Source organism: Bubalus bubalis, chromosome 14 (assembly GCF_019923935.1).
Source record: "Bubalus bubalis isolate 160015118507 breed Murrah chromosome 14, NDDB_SH_1, whole genome shotgun sequence".
NCBI lineage: Eukaryota > Metazoa > Chordata > Mammalia > Artiodactyla > Bovidae > Bubalus > Bubalus bubalis.
In genome coordinates, this window is record NC_059170.1 from 36,684,223 (window position 1) to 36,707,132 (window position 22,910).

Consider the following 22,910-nt stretch of genomic DNA (forward strand, 5'->3'; position numbering starts at 1 on the left):
TGAGTATTCTTGCCTGGGGAATCCCATGAACAGAGGAGCCTGGTGGCTATAGTCCATGGGGTTGTAAAGAACTGGATACAACTTAGCGACTAAACAACAAAGGTGTGTCATTGAAGCCTAAGTCAATGGGGCCCAGAGCTCTCCCTTTTAACTTCCTGAAATCCTTGGAGTTTCAGTCTCATGAAGGTCTGTAGTGAATGTCTTCTTCTCACAGCGTTTGTGAGAGAGGAAAGTCTGTGGAGAGGCTAAAGAAACCTTGTGTGTGGGCTTTAAAGTGCATTCGCTTCTATGAATCTGTGGTTTAACAAGGCCTGCGTATTTAGCTTGGGTTTGAGAAATGTAGTGAGAGCTGCTAACCATTGTCAGCAGACCAGACCTCCTTGGTTTTCTGGAGTTGCTCCTTACATTAAGTCTGTTCTAGGTAGTATTTACTCTTGATCTTGATCCTGGGAAAGTTTGTGATGGAAGATTGGTGGTTCTAGACACTATGGGTGTGTGTATTTGTGTGTATGTACACATGTAGACAAACACCCCGACTGGAGTGACTGAGGCCAGATTAGAGGTGAGAAAAAGAGGGAGCAATTGCATTATAAGTGATTTTAGCTGAGATTGTGACACCTTTTGTATTTTTCTCTTAAGGAATGAACTTCTCCTGCATTTGAAGACCTACAACTTGTACTACGAAGGCCAAAATTTGCAGCTCCGACATCGTGAGGTAAGGAGTCACAGGGAAGGTCTTTGGGGCTCCTCCCCTAGTGGCCAGCCCAGTCTTCGTCTCCATGTCTTCTGGGTCTCCATGTCTCCATGTCACCCTCAAAGAGGGTCTCTGCCTCTTTTGCCACAGTGAGTAGCCTCTCAATGTTAGTGATGTTATTGGGAGTCCCTAGAGTTCTTTGGAAGTACACCCCGGGCCCAGATTTTTTCTAAAAAGAATGAGTTTTCTGTTCTGGAGATATTCCTGTGGCTGGACTAATTCTAGCCTCAGAAGGAGGACCCTCCAAAAGGATGCTTTCATGAAATGACTATTTCAGATGGTACTCAAGCAACCTTTTTCCTCTTGGGCAATTCAGGAGCCTCACCCTGTCCTCTGTGTTGCCACATCTGGCCCATGTGCCGTTGCAGCAATCTGGACAAGTTACATAAGCTTGGGCGGGAACTCTCGGCTTTTCCCCACAACTGCAGCAGCCTTCCTAGAATGCCTTCTTAGCATGTCTTTTGTTATCCATATGTCCTTCCCCAGCCCCCTTCCTGAGTCTAAGTTTACTCATCCTGTATCCATTTCTGTAGAGCCTGTTTTGGGTAGATGGTGAATTATATGGGAGCCTGGCAGAGTAATTTATACTCAAGTGTTCTTGGCTGATAAGAAGGTACATGTAATACCCTTCTAAACACATTTTCAGGTTATCAAGCCATATTGATTTAATCTGTAGAAACAGATATCAGATGGCAGGATTTCAGCTACTAAGGCAGGCTGGTTGGGGATAGTATGTAGTGGCTTTTTGTATGTTCCTCAAACTATACCACTTAGGCAAAGTCCTACTTTGGGTTAAATTCTGCCCTCTAATCATGTGGTATAAAGTATTGATGCCAGCCTTGACCACTTAGAAGACCATACATGTAACCTGTGCTTAAATAATGCTTTTCTCCTTAAGATCCCCAAACACCCTAAAGTTGTTCCACCCCTCTCCTGCCTTCTTTTATTACCCCCTCCGTCTCTAAGGATGATCCTGGGACCCGGATTGGTTGTTCACTGAGCATGTGTCATCTTCTTTCATGGGGCTTCTCCTGAAGATGTGGCCATAGCCCAGACCTTAGTCTTGACCCTGCTTATAAAACATGGGTTCAAAAGGTTTTGCTGAGATTCTAGAAAGAAGACCTGACTCTTTAGGCACTGTCCTCAAATCTTCTACTAATTAGTGGCTGGATCAGTAGCAAGATTTTGGTCCTTAAACAGCTTTTCTGAGGTATGTCCTGTAGATGACTCAAGGGGTATGGTGATTCCTGAGATCCATTTCTTTGGGATAAAACATCAGATATTTTTAGAAGGCCTTCACATTTAAATTCTTATCAATCAACAACCCTTGAGTATAAATTTGGAATTCTTGCAGAATTTATTCACCTCTTGGAGAGTTATTATGTAGCACATTAGTTAATTATTGGCTCTGGGAAGTTCTGCTGTTAAGAAATCTGATAACACAGCATCTCCCAACTCACTATCACCTGATACTCTTTTTAAGGTAACAGTTCATCTGCCAGATGAGCTAGTATTCTGTTGAACAAACTTGAGGAAATGTTACTTTAAATCATCAACCAGTGGGTCAGATTGCTAAACATGTTATAATGAAAGACACATCACTTTCTATAGTAGGGGAGGGGAAAAATAGCTAATTCAAGGTTTTAACTCTTGCTTCTGTTAGCATAATTTAAGAATAACAGGCTATTTTCTCACATACTTTAAGAAATATATTTATCATTCTTTAAAGTCATTAGTATAAAAAACAACAAAGAAACCATTGTTAAAATTTGCACATGTCTATGAATCTTGAGGCAACTATGTGCTGACCTCTGAGCTCAGCTTGAGAGCCTGGAAAGTGTCTTGGAGCTGAGGTGTGACTATAACTTGGGTGCACCTACCTGGGCACATCAAGAAAACTGTCATTTACCACAAACAACATGGCGCTGGCTTCTTTGGGACTTTTCTGGACTTATCCAATTGCTTTGTGGCAGGAGGAAGATGAGTTTATTGTGGAGGGGCTGCTGAACATCTCCTGGGGACTGCGCCGGCCCATTCGTCTACAGATGCAGGATGACAATGAACGCATTCGCCCCCCTCCATCCTCTTCCTCTTGGCACTCTGGCTGTAACTTGGGGGCTCAGGGGTGAGTAAAGAGAGATAGGACTGGGGGTTGACCAGAGGTATCTGGGGGTTGCATGTGTTCTCAAGTTGGTAAATGCTACCTACTTGTAGCAAGCCTTGATCCAAGCTCCCATTCCCACTCCCCCCTGCTCTAGACTTAGAATGAGGAGAAGGGGTCATATGTTGGTGTTACTGGGCTTCCAGACCTGTCATCACAATCAATGAATGAATGAGTGAGGAAGGAAGATGCTGAGTCCAAGAGGAGAAGCACTAAGGCCTGAGTGAGCAGCGTGCCATCGCTCGTGGAGACCCTACCTCTCTAAGGGGCATTCTAGTGGCTAGCCAGGCTCAGTCTGCAGATTTCTGACAGGACACCCAATACCCCAGCATCCTCCCCACTGGGACCACTCCTCACAGAATGACCCCACCCCAGAGTCATTTAGGGCTCAAAACTTCTGTCCAAAGCTCTCTGTGTCTTAGAGGAACCTGGAAGTGGGGAAAGAATGTCAGGCCCTGACCAAGCCAGCCAAGCAAGCTCTGCTTCCTTGGCTACACCTGGAGCTGGGTGGTGGTGTGATGGTCTGGGAGGTCCCCTCTCCTGTGTTCCCACTAGAAGGTCTGTGAAGACTAAGCCTGTTCCTTCCTTAGCCAAATGAGTAGCTCTGTACATCTAGCAAGGCACACCCTCTTTACTGTTTTGTGTGTGTGCGTGTGTGTGTGTGGCTGTGCTGGGTCTTCTTGTGGTGCATGAGCTCTTCATTGCTGCATGCAGGCTTTCTCTAGTTAAAATGCACAGGCTTCTCATTGACATGGCTTCTCTTGGCAGAGCACAGGCTCTAGCGTGTGTGGGCTTCAGTAGTTGTGATGCACAGGCTTAGTTGTCCCGTAGCATGAGGCATCTTAGTTCCCAAACCAGGGATTGAACCCATGTCCTCTACGTTGGCGGGCAGATTCTTAACCATTGCACCACCAGGGAAATCCCTACTATCTGGGATTTCAGTTTTTAGGATAAAGTGACAACCCTTTGTTCCATCCTAAAATTTGCTAATGCTGACTGCCTTGGGGCCAGAGCATGATGGAATGCACCAAGATCCCAGCCAAAACCACAGTGATGTTTTTTTTCTGTTTTAAATGAGAACCAAGCCCTCTCTGTTGGCCCCATTGAACATTTTGTTCAACTCCACAGCCAAATCTATTCTTGGCTGAATTTAAGAGAAAGCTACAATGTTGCCCAAAGCCTGTAGCTGATCTGGTTTATTTCCAAGGGAATTTAAGGAGGAAAAGCTTTGCTTGTTCCATCAGTGCTGGGGGTGCGGGGTGTAGGGGGAGCCGCGGAGAGGTCCAGTCAAGGTTCTTTGTTTTCATCTAACTTTGCAGTTTCATACTCTGCTTTGCTTTCGGCATTCTCACTGTATTTGGTTTCAAGCGGGCCAGACCCATTCCATAGCACCAGCCTAGCCCGTGGAGTATTACATTTCGTTCCCTAAGTGACATGGTTTTTAAAATTCCATTTGACCATGTGGCCTTTGGCTGGCCTACTCCAGCATCTTTCAGGCTGTACACTTGTTTCTTTTCCCTTCCTTATGGCATCAAGCTGCTCTTGGTTGCTTCTTGAAACCTGCAAATACTTTGACAGAGTTTTCAGGAATGATTAATAATGTTATTCCAGTGCCTGCTATAGTAAAGTGAATGCCTGGACCACTGTTTTAAGAAGGACGCTGAGTTTGGAGGAGAATGGATATATGTACATATATGATTGAGTCCCTTCGCTGTTTACCTGAAACTATCACAACATTATTAATTGGCTATACCCCAATACAAAATAAAAAGTTGTTTGTTTTGTTTTTTTTTTTTTAAAACATGCTGAGACCAGTTTCTGCTTGGGCAAGAAAGAGGGTTCCAGACTAGGGAGTGGGCAGTGGCTGCTGTGGGTGCCAAGTATACACCATTCCTGAGAGGCTCTGATTTCATTCTGGGGCTCAGATGCCCACAAGTTATAACTATACAACAGGTAGTTCTTTCAGATTTTCAATATTCAATTGTCTTTCCTTAAAATTATCATCCCTGGTGGTCCAGTGATTAGGACTCCATATTCTCTCTGCAGAGGGCTCAGGTTCAGTCCCTGGCCAGGGAACTAAGATCCCACAAGCCACATGATGTGGCAAAAAACAAACAAAAAAATATCATCCTTGGACTGTAAGTCCTATGTCTGCTGAGTCATAGTATTACCAAACCAAATTTGGGTCTGCTCACCTACATGCAGTAAAGCCAATTTACTGACACGAGGTTATGGTGAAGGAAGGTGCTGCATTTATTGCAAGTCCAAGCAAGGAGTATAGGCAGCTCATGCTCAAAAGACCTGAACTCTTTGATGGCTTTCAGGGAAGAGTTTTTAAAGGCAAGGTGAGGGAGACTGTTGCAGGGTGGTAGATGCTCTTCTCATTAATTTGGTGGTGAGGTAATTAGGTGGTACTTCAGGAGTCAACATCATCTGGTTCCAGCTGGTTTGGGGTTTACCTGCTTGTGGTCAGAATGCAGTTAACTTCATATACCTGGTGGAGGAGTCAGTATCTGCAAAACAACTCCTGGATATGGCTCAGGATATTATCTATAGCCCCTGAGGAGGAACTAAAGGTTCTTGAATTGTTTTATGGCTAAACTATTATTTTTTTGTCTTGCTTGGCTGTTTTCCTTTGTTTCTGCATTTTCTCACTTCTCTGACTATGTGTTTTGTTTCTTTTTTTTTAAACTCAGGGAAGGCCTAGAAGGCTAAAGCTTTTTAACAAATAAGAAGAGGATACAGGGGTCTGTTCCTGGGAAGCCCCCATAGGGTCTTGCTTGGTTTCACCAGGGCACCTACATTCTTCTCACCATGGGAAGGTCTTAATTGGTCAAATATGATTCTCCTTTCTAGTCAGATCCTCTGTTGATTTTGGGTGTGTTTCTCTGAGCTGCTTCCATTGTCCTTCTGAGCTTTGGGAAGTTATTCCTCAGTTATCAGGGCAATTCCAGGTCTCAACTCAGATTGCCTGTGTGTGACCCTCTCTCCAGCAACCCCGAGCACACGGCCATCAGTGCCACTTCTAAAGTTATTCTGCCTCTCATAGCAACCAACCTATTACTTTCCATTCCTGTTAGATTCCAGAAGAAATTTCTGAGTAATTCCTCCAACATAAATGGGTCTGTACTAGAATCTTGTCCCTAAAGATAAATGACCATTATTAGGGTTTTCTAAATAAGGCATAGACTTTGTAGGTGCTTAGAAACCCAGCACAGGTACCACACAGGTATTATTGTTGTTCTCTGCCCTGGGCTTGATGTTGCTACAAATGCTGGGAGCAAGCACTTTCTCCCTCCAGAATTAACCTTCCTTGCTCAGTGCTTGGCTCAGGAGCTGGGCCAGCCTCATGAGGCCCTCAGCACAGCCTACCGTGTCCTTCATCACCTACCGCATGGTGATCCCCAGAAATATTCCCTTTGCGTGAGTGGGATGGGGTGGGACTGAGGGAGTTCCTCTGCAGGGGCTGAACCTTTTGTTTGTTTTTGCTTCCCAGTACCATCCTGAAGCCCCTCACCGTGCCCAACATTGCGATCTCAGAGGTGGATGTCCTGCCTGAGAGTGATCAGACATTGAGCCCCACAGGTACATGCATGGTGGGAGGATCCTCCAGTTGGGGCCAACTGTGTGAAGCCTGATGTGATGAATGTTGTATACTGTTACTTATTTTTTGGAAATATAAAATTCACATAGTTTGAGATTCAAAACTTATTAAGAAAAAAGAATTGAAAGTTTCACATCTCATCCACCCCCTGATTTTCACTCCCTAGAAGCAATCTGAAGGCTTTCTTTCCAAGATATTTTTTGCAAACACAAGGAAATACACACCAACAAAGCTTAATGTTTGGATGTCATTTTTTTCTTTCCTTTTCTTCTATAAGTGGCAGCATTTTGCACATCCCATTTCTGTTAGTTTGTCTTGAGGATTGTTCCATACAAACCCAGAAAGAACCTCTGCATTCTTTACAGCTCTGCAGTATTTCATTGTATGAATAAATAATTTAATCACTTCCATTGATAAACATTTAAGTCATTTCTAGTCTTTAAACAAAAGTGTAGACAATGTCCTTGTACATGTCTCATTTCACACATTTGTGTCTGTAGAATTCTTTCAAATTAAGTTTCTAGGTCTGAGGCTGTGTGCATTTGTAATTTTGATAGATATTATCAGTTCATAATTTCTTGCAAGTCCTTATATCATGCTTACCCTGTGCCTGACACTGTTCTAAGTGCTTTCAATTAATCAACTTATTTAAACCCATACAACAATCTTGTGAGGTGGATGCTATTATTAACCCCTTCTATAGGTGATGTAGCTGAGGCACAGAGAGGTTAGTGATATATGGTGTCGGGAAGGAAGACATTTTTCTCTACCTGTTACCGAGTCCCAGCTCATTCTGCTCCACCACACAACAGGCCGATAAACTGAAAACTGAGGTGCTGAGGCAAAGAATATGAATTGGAAAGCCATAGACTGAGAAGATGGCAAAGTAGTGTCTCCAAAAAACCCATATTATCAGGGTCTGGATTCCAGTTTCATTTGTAGAACAGAGAAAGAGAGAAGGCGAGGACATAAAGTAAAAAGGCCATTTATCTTGTAATATAGGAGAAGATGTGTTAAATTCATCCTTTCTGCAACCATTCACTGGTGGGTAGGGTCAGATTGTCTCCCTGTGAACTGAACAAAGCCACTTTAGCTTAACAGTTAGACAGAGGAGCAGAGTTCCTTGAGGCAGGCCATTATGTATTATTATAATAACAAAAACAAAGGTAAAGTCAAAGAAACAGATCCAACACGGAATCAAAATTGGCTTCTCCCCATTATAATCCCCCACTGTCGATGTCTGTTCCACAATCTTGTGGAAAGGGGGTGATGACCATTCTAACTGCTTCATCAGAGGGACCTATCTGGGAGTGTTCACCATTGGTGCCAGTGCTCCAAATGTTGAGATTTGTCTTCTTTTGTTCCCCTTTGGAAAGTATCTTCTTTGTACTTGGAGACTTAAAAATATTCACAATCTGAAAGTTGAGAGTTATGTTTTATTCAGCAAGAATTTTTTAGGACTTCAAACTCAGGAGGCAGCATCTCAAGTTAAGGAATTCTGTGCTACGTATGGGAAGATACAAGAGTCTGGGCTCACTGAAATCATTCTTTTGATATACTTCTCAGTTAACTAAGGACCTGTATCCTCTATTCTCACATCCTGAGTTTCCTCAGGGCTCACCATAGGGAGTGGCCACAATCTGATGGCTGCAAATGGCAAGTAGTCCTTCCTTCCTGAGTTCCCTCAGGGCTCATCAGCTCACACTGGAGAGCTGCAATTGCTGATGACTGATCTCCTCTTGGTTAGGAATTTGGCCAACATTTGGGAAACATTTCATAATCAAACTTTGTCCCCTGGTGCTGGCTGGGAGGCTCATCCAAGATCAGGCGAGCATTCTTGATACACCACTCCAGGTGCTAAATTTTTGGTTAGGCCCTGTCAATAATTAAAGATTATCCAGATCTTCTGTCTAATTATGATCCAAGAGACATTCTCCCTTGTTACTTCTTCCCATACCTAGAATCACACTATTACAATTACTTTATGTAATAAATGTGGTCTGTTTCTCAAGATGTTTAGCCATAGAAGTTTTGTTGGAGGCCTGGTTACACATGGTACTGTAAGAGATAAGTGATGCAGCTAGTAACATTGACAAAGACTTAGTGCCTCAGGGAGACACAGAGCACAAACAACTCGGAAACAAAGAACAAACTAAAGTGATGATTAGCATAACTAGTTGTAGCGTTAGTCTCTCAGTCATGTCCGACTCTTTGTGACCCCATGGACTGTGGCTGGCTAGTCTCCTGTCCAGGGAATTCTCCAGGCAAGAATTCTGGAGTGTAGCAATTCCCTCCTCCAGGGAATCTTCCCAACCCAGGGATCTAACCTGGGTCTCCTGTACTCCAGGCAGATTCTTTACCATCTGAGGCACCAGGGAGTCCAATTGCAATAAAATATCAAGTCCACAGGAGAGCCAGCTGGGGCCTCCAAATTTTGGCAGGATCAGATAGAAAATGATAAATATTTCAGCTTTGTTTGCAAAGGTATACTTTGTCAGCTTGTTGTAGGTCATACCATGAAAGCTTTTTTTTTTTTAATTAAAGCTAGTATATTTCTCAAAGTCATAAAATTATAAACCATATTCATCAGTCCATGTACAAAACTTAAAATAGCCTAGTTAAAGATTTGAGTAACATGCAGCTAGCAGGAAACTTGGTTTTCTGTGACATATAACATTTTAGATAATGTATCAGGACATATCAGCTGTTAGGGATTCCACATAAATTTTGGAATATCTACATTAGTGGCATTTATCCATACACTATAACCTAAGGTTCTTCTCCAACCATTTGACAAGAATTTTGAAGTAACTTAACATATCAAATAAACTTAGTGTGACCTTCCTCTTTGAAATGTCTCAAAGATGTTCTTTTAAAGTATCTCAGAGTCAGCTGGAGCCTAAAAAAGCTTTAGTCAGATTTTGATATTTGGGAAAGTTTGTTAAAAATATCAAAAAGGTTTTAAAACACAGGAGGATCATAGGTCACTGTGAAACAATATTTATTCATTTAACCAAAGTCTCAAAATGATTAAAAGAAAGCAAATATGGATCACCTAAGGGCCCAGAAACTCATACAACCTGTAATCAAAAATGAGCACTTCTAACAGAAAGAGATATATCAAATTCCAGCCTTGTATTAGTTTACGTAACAAAATCCATTTACCTAGTCAACTTCAGTCTAAATTTAGTTAATCCTGACCTTGTATAAAACTTTCTCAGTAAAATGTAATTTCATGCCTCATACCTTCTTCTCCTTTTTTCTTATTAACTGGGTCTTTTTTAACATTATTAACTGGATCTTCATTGCTGCATGCAGGCTTTCTCTAGTTGCAGTGTGGGATGGTGGGGGCGGGGGGGGGTGGCTCCTCCCTGTTGTGGTGTGTGGGCTTCTCAATGTGGTAACTTCTCTTGTCGCAGAGCCAGGCTTTAGGTGTGCAGGCCCAGTAGTTGTGGAGCACAGGCTTAATTGCTCTGCAGAACATGGGATCTTTTGGGACCAAGGATCAAACCCATGTCCCTTGCATTGGCAGGGACATGGACCATCAAGGAAGTCCCTTCTCATGCCTTCTAAACCTCCTCACACATTCTACCATACTGAAATGTTTTATTGTCTTCAGTAGCTTTAATTATATATTTAAATTAGAATTCCCAACCCCTAACAATCTTAATTTCTAGTGAAAACCAAGAGACAAATAATAGTTACCAAAATATGGAGAAACTATTTTAGATGATTTTTAGCTAAAGTTATCAAGTTATTTTTTCTTGCTGACAAATTTGCAACAGGTATAACAAAATTTCCTTTAACCTCTATTAAAACTAGGTGCAGTGAAAGAGTGCTACTTAATGTTGATGGCTCAAAGACATATCTATATTAATTAGATCAACAAACATTAACATAAGATATTAATTTAATACTAAATACTTTCCTGTTCACTGAACCTAAAACTAATTTAGCTTAATTTCCTTTGTATTTAGAATTGTTTGGTTTGTAAGCACTTACTTTTCTTTAAGGCAACTTAAACAGAGCTCTTTTATGAATTAACCTTAACAATGATACCCAAAGACACTTACTGAGATATACACATATCCATACAGACACAATAAGAAATATTATACTTTATTTTCCAAACTTAGTCATATCAGATATCACAATACAGAATTCACTAGTTTGTAAATAACAGAATAAGAAAAATTTTAAAAGGCTTCTTCCTTTTTTACTAATATTTATGGAAAACAAGTCAAGTTCTAAATTACTTTACCCTTTTTTCAAAAGTTGCATTTTAAAGAGATGGCAGAGATGAGGAGACCAGATAGGACATTTGCATCTCAAAGATACAGGGAAATTTCTCCTAAGATGACTTTGTTTCCCCTTTGTTCAATACTTGCCAGCCTTTTACGGGGTAGTATCTGGGGACTTTAGAGGGGAGGAAGACAATTCACACGGAAATGGAAAAGCAATGGTTGGTAAACAGATGTTTGCTTGGCCCTGAAAAGACAGTATGACATGGGGTGAACTTTGATCTGTGTTTCCTTTACCACAGTTAGCCCATATTCTTTGTAGATATCTCTGATGGTAGCTCTAGTCCTATAATAGGCCTGCTATCTTAAATCCTTCAGACAGTTAGGGGAAAAGTCAGTTTCTTCCTGAGTCTTTTTGGCTAAAAACTTATTACAACCTAAAAATTAAGAATTTTAGGGAATTTTTAGGACTTCAAGCCTGGGAGGCTGCATCTCAAGGAACCCCGACTGAGAGAGGGGCTGCAAAGAATCCAGTGGTGGGCAGCTAAGATATATAGGAGTTTTGCAACAAAAGACAGGTGATCAGAAGATAATTGTTAATTTTAAAAACCCGGATAGTTCAAGTTAAGGAATTTAGTACTTTTCTATGCAGGGGAAAATGCTCAGGGCTCAGTCTGGGCTCAGTGAAACCATTCTTTTAATATGCACCTCAGCTATCTGAGGCAAATATCCTGTGTTTTCACTTCCTGAATTTCTTCAGGGGTCACTCACCGTAGGGAGTGGCTGCAGTCTGATGGCTGCTAACTGGCAGGTATTCTTTCCTTCCTGAGTTCTCTCAGGACTTACCAGCTCACCATCGGCTATGACTGCAGTTGCTGATGACGGTGATAGCCTTTGTTTACTGATATGGCAGGTATTGTTCCATTTATCAGTCTTTTGGGTCTTGATTATTTTCAGCATACCAGTGACATTTTGGGGTGGCAAATTTTGCTACAGTGGCAGTGGTAGAGCTGGGGTTTGAACCTGGGAGTCTGGCTCTGAAGTCTGTGCTCTAAACTTTGTCACTGTATTGCTTTTTGGTAAACTATGTATCATGTTTTTTCCCCAGCAAGAAATACTGTTTTTATAAAATATATTTTTGGGGAAGCTGTAGGTACTGTAGCATTGGTCAAGAAGTTACTGTAACTGCCACATCCCAGGTCCAGGCAGACAGAGCTCATTTCCTCTTTCCATCTCAGACTCCAGGGGCCTGAAGTCCCTACAGGAAGATACCCCACAGTTGATGCGCACACGCAGTGATGTTGGGGTACGTCGTCGTGGCAATGTGAGGACACCCAGCGACCAGCGGCGAATCAGACGCCACCGCTTCTCTATCAACGGCCATTTCTACAACCACAAGGTAGGGGAGGCAGGGTAGCACGGGGCAAGGGGTAGCCCTAGTGGGAGCAAGGCCCCTTCCTGGGCAACTGCCACATCAGGTCTACAGACAGCTGGGAAGCCACTCAGTCTTTGCCTTGTGGGTGGGCTGCTGGCTCTGTTAGAGATGAGGGCCTCCAGATCAGGAGCCCCCCCAGATGGTGGTGGTGTAGGAAAAACTGTGAGAAGATGGTTGTGTCCTAGGTCTTGGGTGAGTCCTTTGGGATGGGCCACCAAATGAGAGTCCTTGGCTTCACACAGTTCAAGAGTGAGCCACAGTAGAGTGAAGGCAGGTTTACTCAGAGAGCTACACATTCTTCCATAGACAGAGTGTGGGCTGCCTCAGAAGCAGGAGGTGGACCTAGGGCATGGGGTCGCCTGAGAAAGTGAGGGCAGTGCTGGGAGAAACACACTCCACAGAGAGTGTAGCCCTGGGAGATACACGTTCCACAGACAGAATGCAGGCCATCTCAAAAGGAGAGTGGTGGCCCCAGGGCAATGGGTCATCTGGGAATGTGAGAGCAGCCCTGGGCTATGGGGTTGGTTAGTTTTTATGGGGTGGATAATTTCCTAGGCTAATGAGTGGGAGGAATATTCTAACTATCTTGAAGAAGGGGTGGGGATTTCCATGAATTGGGGTACCACCCACTTTTTGGCCTCTTATGGTTGACCTCAGAAGTGTCATGGCACCTGTGAGTGGGTCATTTAGATGCTAATGCATTACAATGATGCATATGGAGGTGAAGGTCTGCTGCTGCTACTGCTGCTGCTGCTAAGTCGCTTCAGTCGTATCCGACTCTGTGCGACCCCATAGACGGCAGCCCACCAGGCTCCCCCGTCCCTGGGATTCTCCAGGCAAGAACATTGGAGTGGGTTGCCATTTCCTTCTCCAGTGCATAAAAGTGAAAGTGAAGTCTCTGAGTCATGTCTGACTCTTGGAGACCCCATGGACTGCAGCCTACGAGGCTCCTCCGTCCATGGGATTTTCCAGGCCAAGAGTATTGGAGTGGGTTGCCATTGCCTTCTCCAGGTGAAGGTCTACTGGAAGTCAAATCTGCTGACATCTTGGGCCTAGTAGGTTCCAACCAGTTTTTGTGGGATCCTGTTCGCAATGGCTGTGCTGTTCTTTTAATGGTTGTGCCCTGCCCCCTTTGTTCCTGTCTCAGTGAGTGAGATGTGAGATGACCCATAGACAACCCTCATCAGAATCACCCCCTTTACCCCCAATCCACATGTTACTCTCTTTCTGCACCATGTGCCTCCGGCTACTATGTGGCCTGACTTCTCTGTGAGTTAAAGGGCTGCCCTGAAATAGAGCTGCAGGATTCAGGTTGATCTCACGTGGCCTGAGCCTGTAGCATCTTGAAGCAGGGTTTTGGTTTCTGGCTAGAGATTGAGATCGGACAGCAGCAGGAAAATTGCTGAATCCTAGCCACTAGACCACCAGGGACCAGTGGCCAGTGACAAAGTTGGCCCATCAACTGTGTAGAAATGAATTTCCACCTACAGACAGAAAGGAGTGAAGCAAGTAAAGTGTTTATTAGGAAGAAAGAGTACAGTATGTGTGGATAGACACCCTGGAGGGCTCAGAGAGAGAAGTTCACACCCTCACAGTAGTTTGAATCACTTTTATGGTGCATTTCTTGTAGATTTCCTTTGATCAATCATCTTGGTTTGCCTGGTTCTGAGTCAGTATTTGATATATCTCAGGGTCCTCCCCTGTGTGCATGCACATCTCTTAGCCAAGATGGATTTGATCTAGGAGAGGCACCAGTGAACAGTAGCATGAAGTGAAATCTTAATGCCCTGCCCAGGAACTGAACCTGGATAGCCTGGATGAAAACCAGGAATCCTAGCCACCAGACCAGCGAGGGCTACAGGCTGGAAGCTATTTTTCCCTGGCTCTTGCTCCTAGTGAAAAATGCATGTATCATGGAAGCAAAAACTGTAAATGCGAGTACAGAGTTTATTATTAGAGACATAGCACAACAAACATGTGGGAGAGCACACAGAGAAACAGTTTGTTTAGATGAGAAAGAAGCAAGGCAGAGATGCACACCTGGAGAGAAAGGGTGTGGGTGTCCTCCCTTATGAGGAGGAGCAAGGTAAAGAGGTGTTTCATACAGGGCAGTCCTTTTGGGTCTTTGTCTTCCACCTGGCCAACCACCTTGTTTTGCCACCCTGGCTAATTTGTCTCAAGACCTTCCCCCTACGTGCATATGTACATTTCAGACAAGATAGATTTTGAAGGAAAGCATCCTGGGAGAAGCAAGACTGATCATGGCCTGGCATTGTCCCCTGACTTTTGACCCCCAAGGAGCCTTTATGCACATGTGCAGTGTCTCCTTTGCTTCAAAGATGGGAAATATATGGCCTCCTTATCCTTTATTCAAACAAGATTTAGCCCATCTCTGTTCCTGTCATGACTATTATCTTAAGGTAAATAGATAGGAGACAAAGCCTATCTATTTACCCTGTTTCTGTTACTCCATTTTGGAGAGCAAACATATCTAACCTGGAGCCCACCCATCTCCTGTCTCAGGAAATACGAACAGGAGGCTAACTGTAAGTGTCCAGCCTGAAGCCAACTTTTTCCTGCCCGTGAAATGCAAACATGAGACCAGTTGTAAATGCCTAGCCTGTGGCCCATCTAGCTCCTGCCTCAGATTCTAGTGAAAAGGCCTTGTGGGTAGTTGACATCATACCCACTCCCTCTTTGACCTCCAAGGAGCCTTTTTGCACATGTGCAATTGGGAAGTCTCCTTAACTTCCCAGGTGGCTCAGATGGTAAAGCATCTGCCTGCAATGCGGGAGGCATGGGTTCAATCTCTGGGTTGGGAAGATCACCTGGAGAAGGAAATAGCAACCCACTCCAGTATTCTTGCCTGGAGAATCTCATGGACAGAGGAGCCTGGTGGGCTACAGTCCGTGGGGTTGCAAACAGTCAGACACGACTGAGCGACTTCACTTTCTTTTTTCTTTCCTTAACTTCAAGATTGAGAAATATGTGGTCTTTTATCTCTTATCTGGGCAGAGCCCAGCCTCCTCCATCATCTTGCTTTTATGGAGTTTCTACTATTCAGGCATTTCTACTCATGGGGAGAAACTGTTCAGCCTGGGGCCCATCTGTCTCCCGCCTCAAGACCCCAAGCTAGCTTCAGTCTTGCTGCTTGGCTTTAATCTGGCCCTAGAAACAATTGCATCATGGAAGAATGATCACAGACTTCCTCCTGTTGAAGTTGTAGAGGAAGGTGCTTTGTGTGTGTTTTGTTTGGATGGAGGGCCTCCCTTATCTGTTCCTCTTTCCCTCCCCAGGCCTGCCAGTTGGCAAGCTCAGATTCCTCCAGTCTGCTGTGGTGGGGTGGATGTAAGTTCCTGAGCTAGGCAAAACCCAGGGCTCTTTGTTGACCTCAAAGCCTGATACTTCTGGGTTGTCAGGGGCAGGGGATTCTCAGGAAGCACAGATTGAGTGCCATTCTCCTTGTCCCTTGGGTTTTAATGCCCCATTCTTGTACACCTGCTCTGAGTCAGACTCTTCTGTTGACAGACATCAGTGTTCACGCCAGCCTATGGCTCCATCACCAATGTCCGCATCAACAGCACCATGACGACTCCACAGGTCCTGAAGTTGCTGCTCAACAAATTTAAGGCAAGTTCTCTCTGCTGGCTGTCTCAGACAGTAATATGTGTGCCTTGGGACCCCCAGAGGTGTAGAGGTGGGAGCTATGGAGAGTGTGTGTTGCCAGAGTGGGAGGGCACTGGGCAGAGAAGGTTTAGGTTCTTTAGATCCCATGAAATCAGCATCACCTGGGAGCTTGTTGGAAAAGCAGGTTTTCAGGTCTCTCTCTCCCCTGAATCAGGCCCCCTGGAACGGGAACTCAGAGAGGAGGCCAGGGAACCTGTTCAACAAGGCTTACAGGGATTCTGATAACACTGAAGCCTGGGAAGCACCAGCCCTCAGGTCCTTCTCCACCAGAGAAGGACCCCAGACCTGATGACTGGATCAGGGCTCCATGTACATATTGACTTCTGTGCATTTAGGGAAGCTACTTTAAAAAATCAGTCTTCAATAGATGTGAAAATTATAGTGCATGGTGTTGTTACTCTGTATGTTTTCCACCATCACCTTCTAAGTCTTTTGGAAACCAGGTATTCTTATTTTTATAGAAGCAAGTGTCTCCTAGTGGTTTATGGGCTCTGGGTTTGAATCTCCATCCATCATCTGCTGGTTGGATGAGTTGGACAAGTGACTTAAAATCCCTGTGCTTCTGCCTCCCCATCTGTAAAATGAGGTTGAGAGCACCCATGCTGGTGTCAACAGAAAAAAAAATTGCACAACCTAAAAGTTGAGAGCTATGTATTTTTTTCTGTTTAAACAAAATCTTGATGTTTGTCTTGTAGTATAGCCGATTAACAACGTTGTTAACGGTTTCAGGTGAACAGCGAAGGGACTGAGTCACGCATGTGCATGTATCCATTGTCCCTCAAACCCTCCTCCCCTCGAGGCTGCCACATAACATTGAGCAGAGTGCCCTGAGCTATACAGTAGGTCCTTGGTGGTTATCCATTTTACATACAGCAGTGTGTACATGTCCATTCCAAACTCCCTAACTGTCCCTCCCCGCAGGCAACCGTAAGTTCATTCTCTATGTCTGTGAGTGAGAGCTATGTTTTATTTGGCAGATAGTCTTAGGACTTCAAGCCCTGGAGGCAGCATCTCAAGTAATCCTGAGAAAATTGCTCCGAGGAGACAAGCAGGGAGCTAGAATGCATAGTTTTCCAACAAAGGGCAAGTAGTCTGAATGTCAAAAGATTATTGTGAATTAAAGGAAAACCAGATATCTCAAGTTAAGGAATTTAGTGTTTTTCTAGGTATGGGAAGATGCAAGTGTCTGGGCTCACTGAAGTCGTTCTTTGGTTATGCACCTCAGCTATTGGGCCAGTGTTCAGTCTTTTCCCGTCCTAAGTTTCCTCTGGGGTCACGTGTGGAGTCTCTATAGCCCAATGGCTGCCAGTTGGCAAGTACTTTTTGATCCCTTCCTGAGTCCTTGTCAGGACTCACTGGCTCACCATTGGAGGTGCCTGCAATCGCTGATGACTGTAACATCTTTTGTTTACTGATATGCCAGGCAGTATTTTACTTCTCACTGGATTTTCATGAGTATTAGATGAATTAAAACATGTAGAGTTTGTTAGAACTGTGTCTAGCATGGTGCAATAAATATTAGCTCTTATTACCTATTATTATTAATAAACTTACTTACCTGCCCCATCTCCTCATCACTTTTAATACTGTAGATAAATAGTCCTCCCCTCAAAAGAGCCTATCATTTTTTTAGCTTTGTAGTGTTCAAGAAGAAGAAATGGCCACAGTTTAGATGTGTAAATATATGCTTTTAGTGAGTATCTTTTGCTCCTTCCCGATTCAGATTGAGAACTCGGCAGAGGAGTTTGCATTGTATGTGGTCCATACCAGCGGTGGTAAGTATAAAGAACACAAGGCGCTTAAAACTTTTAATTAACTCAAAATAGCAAGTTAAAAACAGAATCTCTCCCTCATTTGCTCAGTTCTTGGTTTTGGAAACCTCCAAATGTTGTTTGTCTTCAAGGTGGGTGGGCTGCCTGGGTAAATTCACTGGGGAATGCCATATATGGTCAGTAAACAAACCCTAAAACCTAACTGCCTATAAAAAAAAGAACTGGATTTTCTCAAAGCACAGAGAAAACTATTTTTTCCAATGCAGCATCTTCCAAAAGGCTTGAGGCATGGAAATATTGCTCAGGGGTACGAGAGCGGCAAAGGTGCTTTGAACAATACCTGTTGAATCTCTCATTTACAAATCAGTTTCCTGACTTGTATGGCCGCATCTCCTAAGGTGCCGGGTTCATTTGAACCCCTGAGTTGACAGCTACTTATAGTGAGAAAGACCTCAGGCAACTCAAAGCTGCTCTTGGCTATGTGTGGTTCCAGAGAAACAGAAGCTGAAGAACACGGATTATCCTCTAATTGCCCGGATCCTCCAGGGCCCATGTGAGCAGGTCTCCAAAGTGTTCCTGATGGAGAAGGACCAGGTGGAGGAAGTTACCTATGATGTGAGTCCCTTTTCAGTCCGATATCTGTCCCAGGAGGGTGGGGGGTGGGTTGGATAAATGATAACTGGGTTATAGCTTGGTTTTTTTGCCCAACTTTGTTGCTATTTCTCAATACTAGGTTTTCTTGAATGGTAATGATCATGGGGCCAAGGAAAATTAATGTAGAGGCTAGGCTGAGGGTGTGTCCTGTGGTAATTAATTGAAAGAATGCTCAGGCACAAAATGATTTCAGAAGGAATAAATTTATTAAGGCTTTTTGGTATACTTAAGGGCTAAAAAGTTCCTGCAAACCTTTTCTAAGCAATTTCAAGAAGTTAGCTGAGATTTTACCTTGTGCATTAGTCTGCTTTTGCTATCAGATCAAATCAGTCGATCAGTCGTGTCCGACTCTTTGCGACCCCATGAATCGCAGCACACCAGGCCTCCCTGTCCATCACCAACTCCCAGAGTTCACTGAGACTCACGTCCATCGAGTCAGTGATGCCATCCAGCCATCTCATCCTCTGTCGTCCCCTTCTCCTCTTGCCCCCAATCCCTCCCAGCATCAGAGTCTTTTCCAATGAGTCAACTCTTCACATGAGGTGGCCAAAGTACTGGAGTTTCAGCTTTAGCATCATTCCTTCCAAAGAAATCCCAGGGCTGATCTCCTTCAGAATGGACTGGTTGGATCTCCTTGCAGTCCAAGGGACTCTCAAAAGTCTTCTCCAACACCACAGTTCAAAAGCATCAATTCTTCAGTGCTCAGCCTTCTTCACAGTCCAACTCTCACATCCATACATGACCACTGGAAAAACCATAGCCTTGACTAGATGAACCTTTGTTGGCAAAGTAATGTCTCTGCTTTTCAGTATGCTATCTAGGTTGTTCATAACTTTCCTTCCAAGGAGTAAGCGCCTTTTAATTTCATGGCTGCAGTCACCATCTGCAGTGATTTTGGAGCCCAAAAAAATGAAGTCTGACACTGTTTCCACTGTTTCCCCATCTATTTCCCATGAAGTGATGGGACCGGATGCCATGATCTTCATTTTCTGAATGTTTAGCTTTAAGCCAACTTTTTCACTCTCCACTTTCACTTTCATCAAGAGGCTTTTGAGTTCCTCTTCACTTTCTGCCATAAGGGTGGTGTCATCTGCATATCTGAGGTGACTGATATTTCTCCCGGCAATCTTGATTCCAGCTTGTGTTTCTTCCAGTCCAGCATTTCTCATGATGTACTCTGCATATAAGTTAAATAAACAGGGTGACAATATACAGCCTTGATGAACTCCTTTTCCTATTTGGAACCAGTCTGTTGTTCCATGTCCAGTTCTAACTGTTGCTTCCTGACCTGCATACAAATTTCTCAAGAGGCAGGTCAGGTGGTCTGGTATTCCCATCTCTTTCAGAATTTCCCACAGTTTATTGTGATCCACACAGTCAAAGGCTTTGGCATAGTCAATAAAGCAGAAATAGATGCTTTTCTGGAACTCTCTTGCTTTTTCCATGATCCAGTGGATGTTGGCAATTTGATCTCTGGTTCCTCTGCCTTTTCTAAAACCAGCTTGAACATCAGGAATTTCAAGGTTCACATATTGCTGAAGCCTGGCTTGGAGAATTTTGAGCATTCCTTTACTAGCGTGTGAGATGAGTGCAATTGTGTGGTAGTTTGAGCATTCTTTGGCATTGCCTTTCTTTGGGATTGGAAGGAAAACTGACCTTTTCCAGTCCTGTGGCTGCTGCTGAGTTTTCCAAATTTGCTGGCATATTGAGTGCAGCACTTTCACAGCATCATCTTTCAGGATTTAGAATAGCTCAACTGGAATTCTATCACCTCCACTAGTTTTGTTTGTAGTGATGCTTTCTAAGGCCCACTTGACTTCACATTCCAGGATGTCTGGCTCTAGGTCAGTGATCACACCATCGTGATTATCTGGGTCGTGAAGATCTTTTTTGTACAGTTCTTCTGTGTATTCTTGCCACCTCTTCTTAATATCTTCTGCTTCTGTTAGGTCCATACCATTTCTGTCCTTTATCGAGCCCATCTTGCATGAAATATTCCTTTGGTATCTCTGATTTTCTTGAAGAGATCCTAGTCTTTCCCATTCTGTTGTTTTCCTCTATTTCTTTGCATTGATCGCTGAAGAAGGCTTTCTTATCTCTTCTTGCTATTCTTTGGAACTCTGCATTCAGATGTTTATATCTTTCCTTTTCTCCTTTGCTTTTCACTTCTCTTCTTTTCACAGCTATTTGTAAGGCCTCCCCAGACAGCCATTTTGCTTTTTTACATTTCTTTTCCATGGGGATGGTCTTGATCCCTGTCTCCTGTACAGTGTCATGAACCTCATTCCGTAGTTCATCAGGCACTCTATCTATCAGATCTAGGCCCTTAAGTCTATTTCTCACTTCCACTGTATAATCGTAAGGGATTTGATTTAGGTCCTACCTGTAGTGGTTTTCCCTACTTTCTTCAATTTCAGTCTAAATTTGGCAATAAGGAGTTCATGATCTGAGCCACAGTCAGCTCCTGGTCTTGTTTTTGCTGACTGTATAGAGCTTCTCCATCTTTGGCTGCAAAGAATAGAATCAATCTGATTTCGGGGTTGACCATCTGGTGATGTCCATGTGTAGAGTCTTCTCTTGTGTTGTTGGAAGAGGGTGTTTGCTATGACCAGTGGATTTTCTTGGCAAAACATTATTAATCTTTGCCCTGCTTCATTCCGTATTCCAAGGCCAAATTTGCCTGTTACTCCAGGTGTTTCTTGACTTCCTACTTTTGCATTCCAGTCCCCTATAATGAAAAGGACACCTTTTTTGGGTGTTAGTTCTAAAAGGTCTTGTAGGTCTTCATAGAACCGTTCAACTTCAGCTTCTTCAGCGTTACTGGTTGGGGCATAGACTTGGATTACTGTGCTATTGAATGGTTTGCCTTGGAAATGAACAGAGATCATTCTTTCGTTTTTGAGATTGCATCCAAGTACTGCATTTCGGAATCTTTTGTTGACCATGAATGGCCACTCCATTTTTTCTGAGGGATTCCTGCCCGCAGTAGTAGATACAATGGTCATCTGAGTTAAATTCACCCATTCCAGTCCATTTCAGTTTGCTGATTCCTAGAATGTCGACATTCACTCTTGCCATCTCTTGTTTAACCACTTCCAATTTGCCTTGATTCATGGACCTGACATTCCAGGTTCCTATGCAATATTGCTCTTTACAGCATCGGACCTTGCTTCTATCACCAGTCACATCTACAGCTGGGTATTGTTTTTGCTTTGGCTCCATCCCTTCATTCTTTCTGGAGTTATTTCTCCACTGATCTCCAGTAGCATATTGGGCACCTACTGACCTGGGGAGTTCCTCTTTCAGTATCCTATCATTTTGCCTTTTCACAAACATTCCCAAATCTTAGTCACTTACAACAGCAAACATTTACTTTGTTGATCTGGATTCTGCAGGCTGGTAGCAGTCGTTCTGCTCTAGATGTGGGTTGACTTCAGGTGGCTCAATGGTAAAGAAGTTGCCTGCAATGCAGGAGACCCAGGCTCAATACCTGGGTTGGGGAGATCCCCTGGAGAAGGAAAAGGCAACCCATTCCAGTACTCTTGCCTGGAGAATTCCATGGACAGAAGAGCCTGGTGGGCTACAGTTCACAGGGTCACAAAGAATAGGACATGACTGAGTGACTTTCACTTTCACTACATTGTGTGTTTTATTCAGAGGCCAAGGGTTCAGAGGCAGTGGTTACTTAGGTATCCTTCCTATGGCAGATGGCTGGAGTGCAAGAAACCATGTAAGCTCATGTAAAGCCCCCACTTGGATTTGACATATGTCACATTCACATACATGTTCCATTGGCCAAAGCAAGTTGCATAGCTGAGCCCAACATTAACAGGGTAAAGAAATATACTTCTCACATGGAGAAGAGCTGATAAAGCAGGGTGAGGATTCGGGTGAAGACGGAATAGTGGCTGGTGGGAGCCACTCTCTCACTTACAGCTTCTCAGGAGGAAGTTCACATTTGGATACCTGTTTGAGACTTGAGGCACAAATCATCATTCTGAGCATGGTTCCTTAAATTCTTTTAGGGGAGATCAGAGGGGTTTATTGAATATTATGAGTTCCAGTCTTCTCTGCATGACCAAATCAAGAGAAAGTGCTTTTCTGTGTTTGACATTACCTCTTGTGGTATTGAATACATGAGATAAAAATGAGAAGTCATGAGATAATGTATTAAATATCATGTAGATAAAGCAATCTTTATCATGGACTCTCTGCCCACCTTGAGAAGAATAAAACTTGGTTCCTGTCTTTGAGGAAATCCTGAATTAGCACAGAAACAGATTTCCCAAGCCTTTGTGCCTAACATGAGAGAGATGCCCAAAGAAGTTGGAATAGTGCTGATAGGGGTCTTATACCCCAGACTTACTTTTTCCTCCTCAGGTGGCTCAGTATATAAAGTTCGAGATGCCTGTCCTTAAAAGCTTCATTCAGAAGCTCCAAGAGGAAGAAGATAGGGAAGTCAAGAAGCTGATGCGCAAGTAAGCATGGCCCCTGGGGTGGCTGGTTGGATTCTCCTGAGGCCTCAATGGGAGAAGGCTCTGCTCTGGAGCCCTGCAGGGGCTATGTGAGCTGCTGCTGGGATCTGGGTCTTATGGACTTTGT

General features: G+C 43.6%; 1 protein-coding gene across 2 annotated transcripts in view; it reads left to right on the forward strand.

The window, feature by feature from the left end:
• Nucleotides 1-22,910, forward strand: part of RASSF2 (Ras association domain family member 2) — a 57,458-nt gene that overhangs the window by 32,818 nt on the left and 1,730 nt on the right. For both annotated transcript variants that reach the window (XM_006047753.3, XM_006047754.3), the window contains exons 3-10: nt 640-715; nt 2,728-2,879; nt 6,412-6,500; nt 11,999-12,159; nt 15,724-15,825; nt 17,606-17,657; nt 18,148-18,269; nt 22,689-22,786. In XM_006047753.3, the coding sequence (XP_006047815.2) occupies nt 640-715; nt 2,728-2,879; nt 6,412-6,500; nt 11,999-12,159; nt 15,724-15,825; nt 17,606-17,657; nt 18,148-18,269; nt 22,689-22,786 (852 nt within the window). The remainder of the gene's footprint in view (nt 1-639; nt 716-2,727; nt 2,880-6,411; nt 6,501-11,998; nt 12,160-15,723; nt 15,826-17,605; nt 17,658-18,147; nt 18,270-22,688; nt 22,787-22,910) is intronic.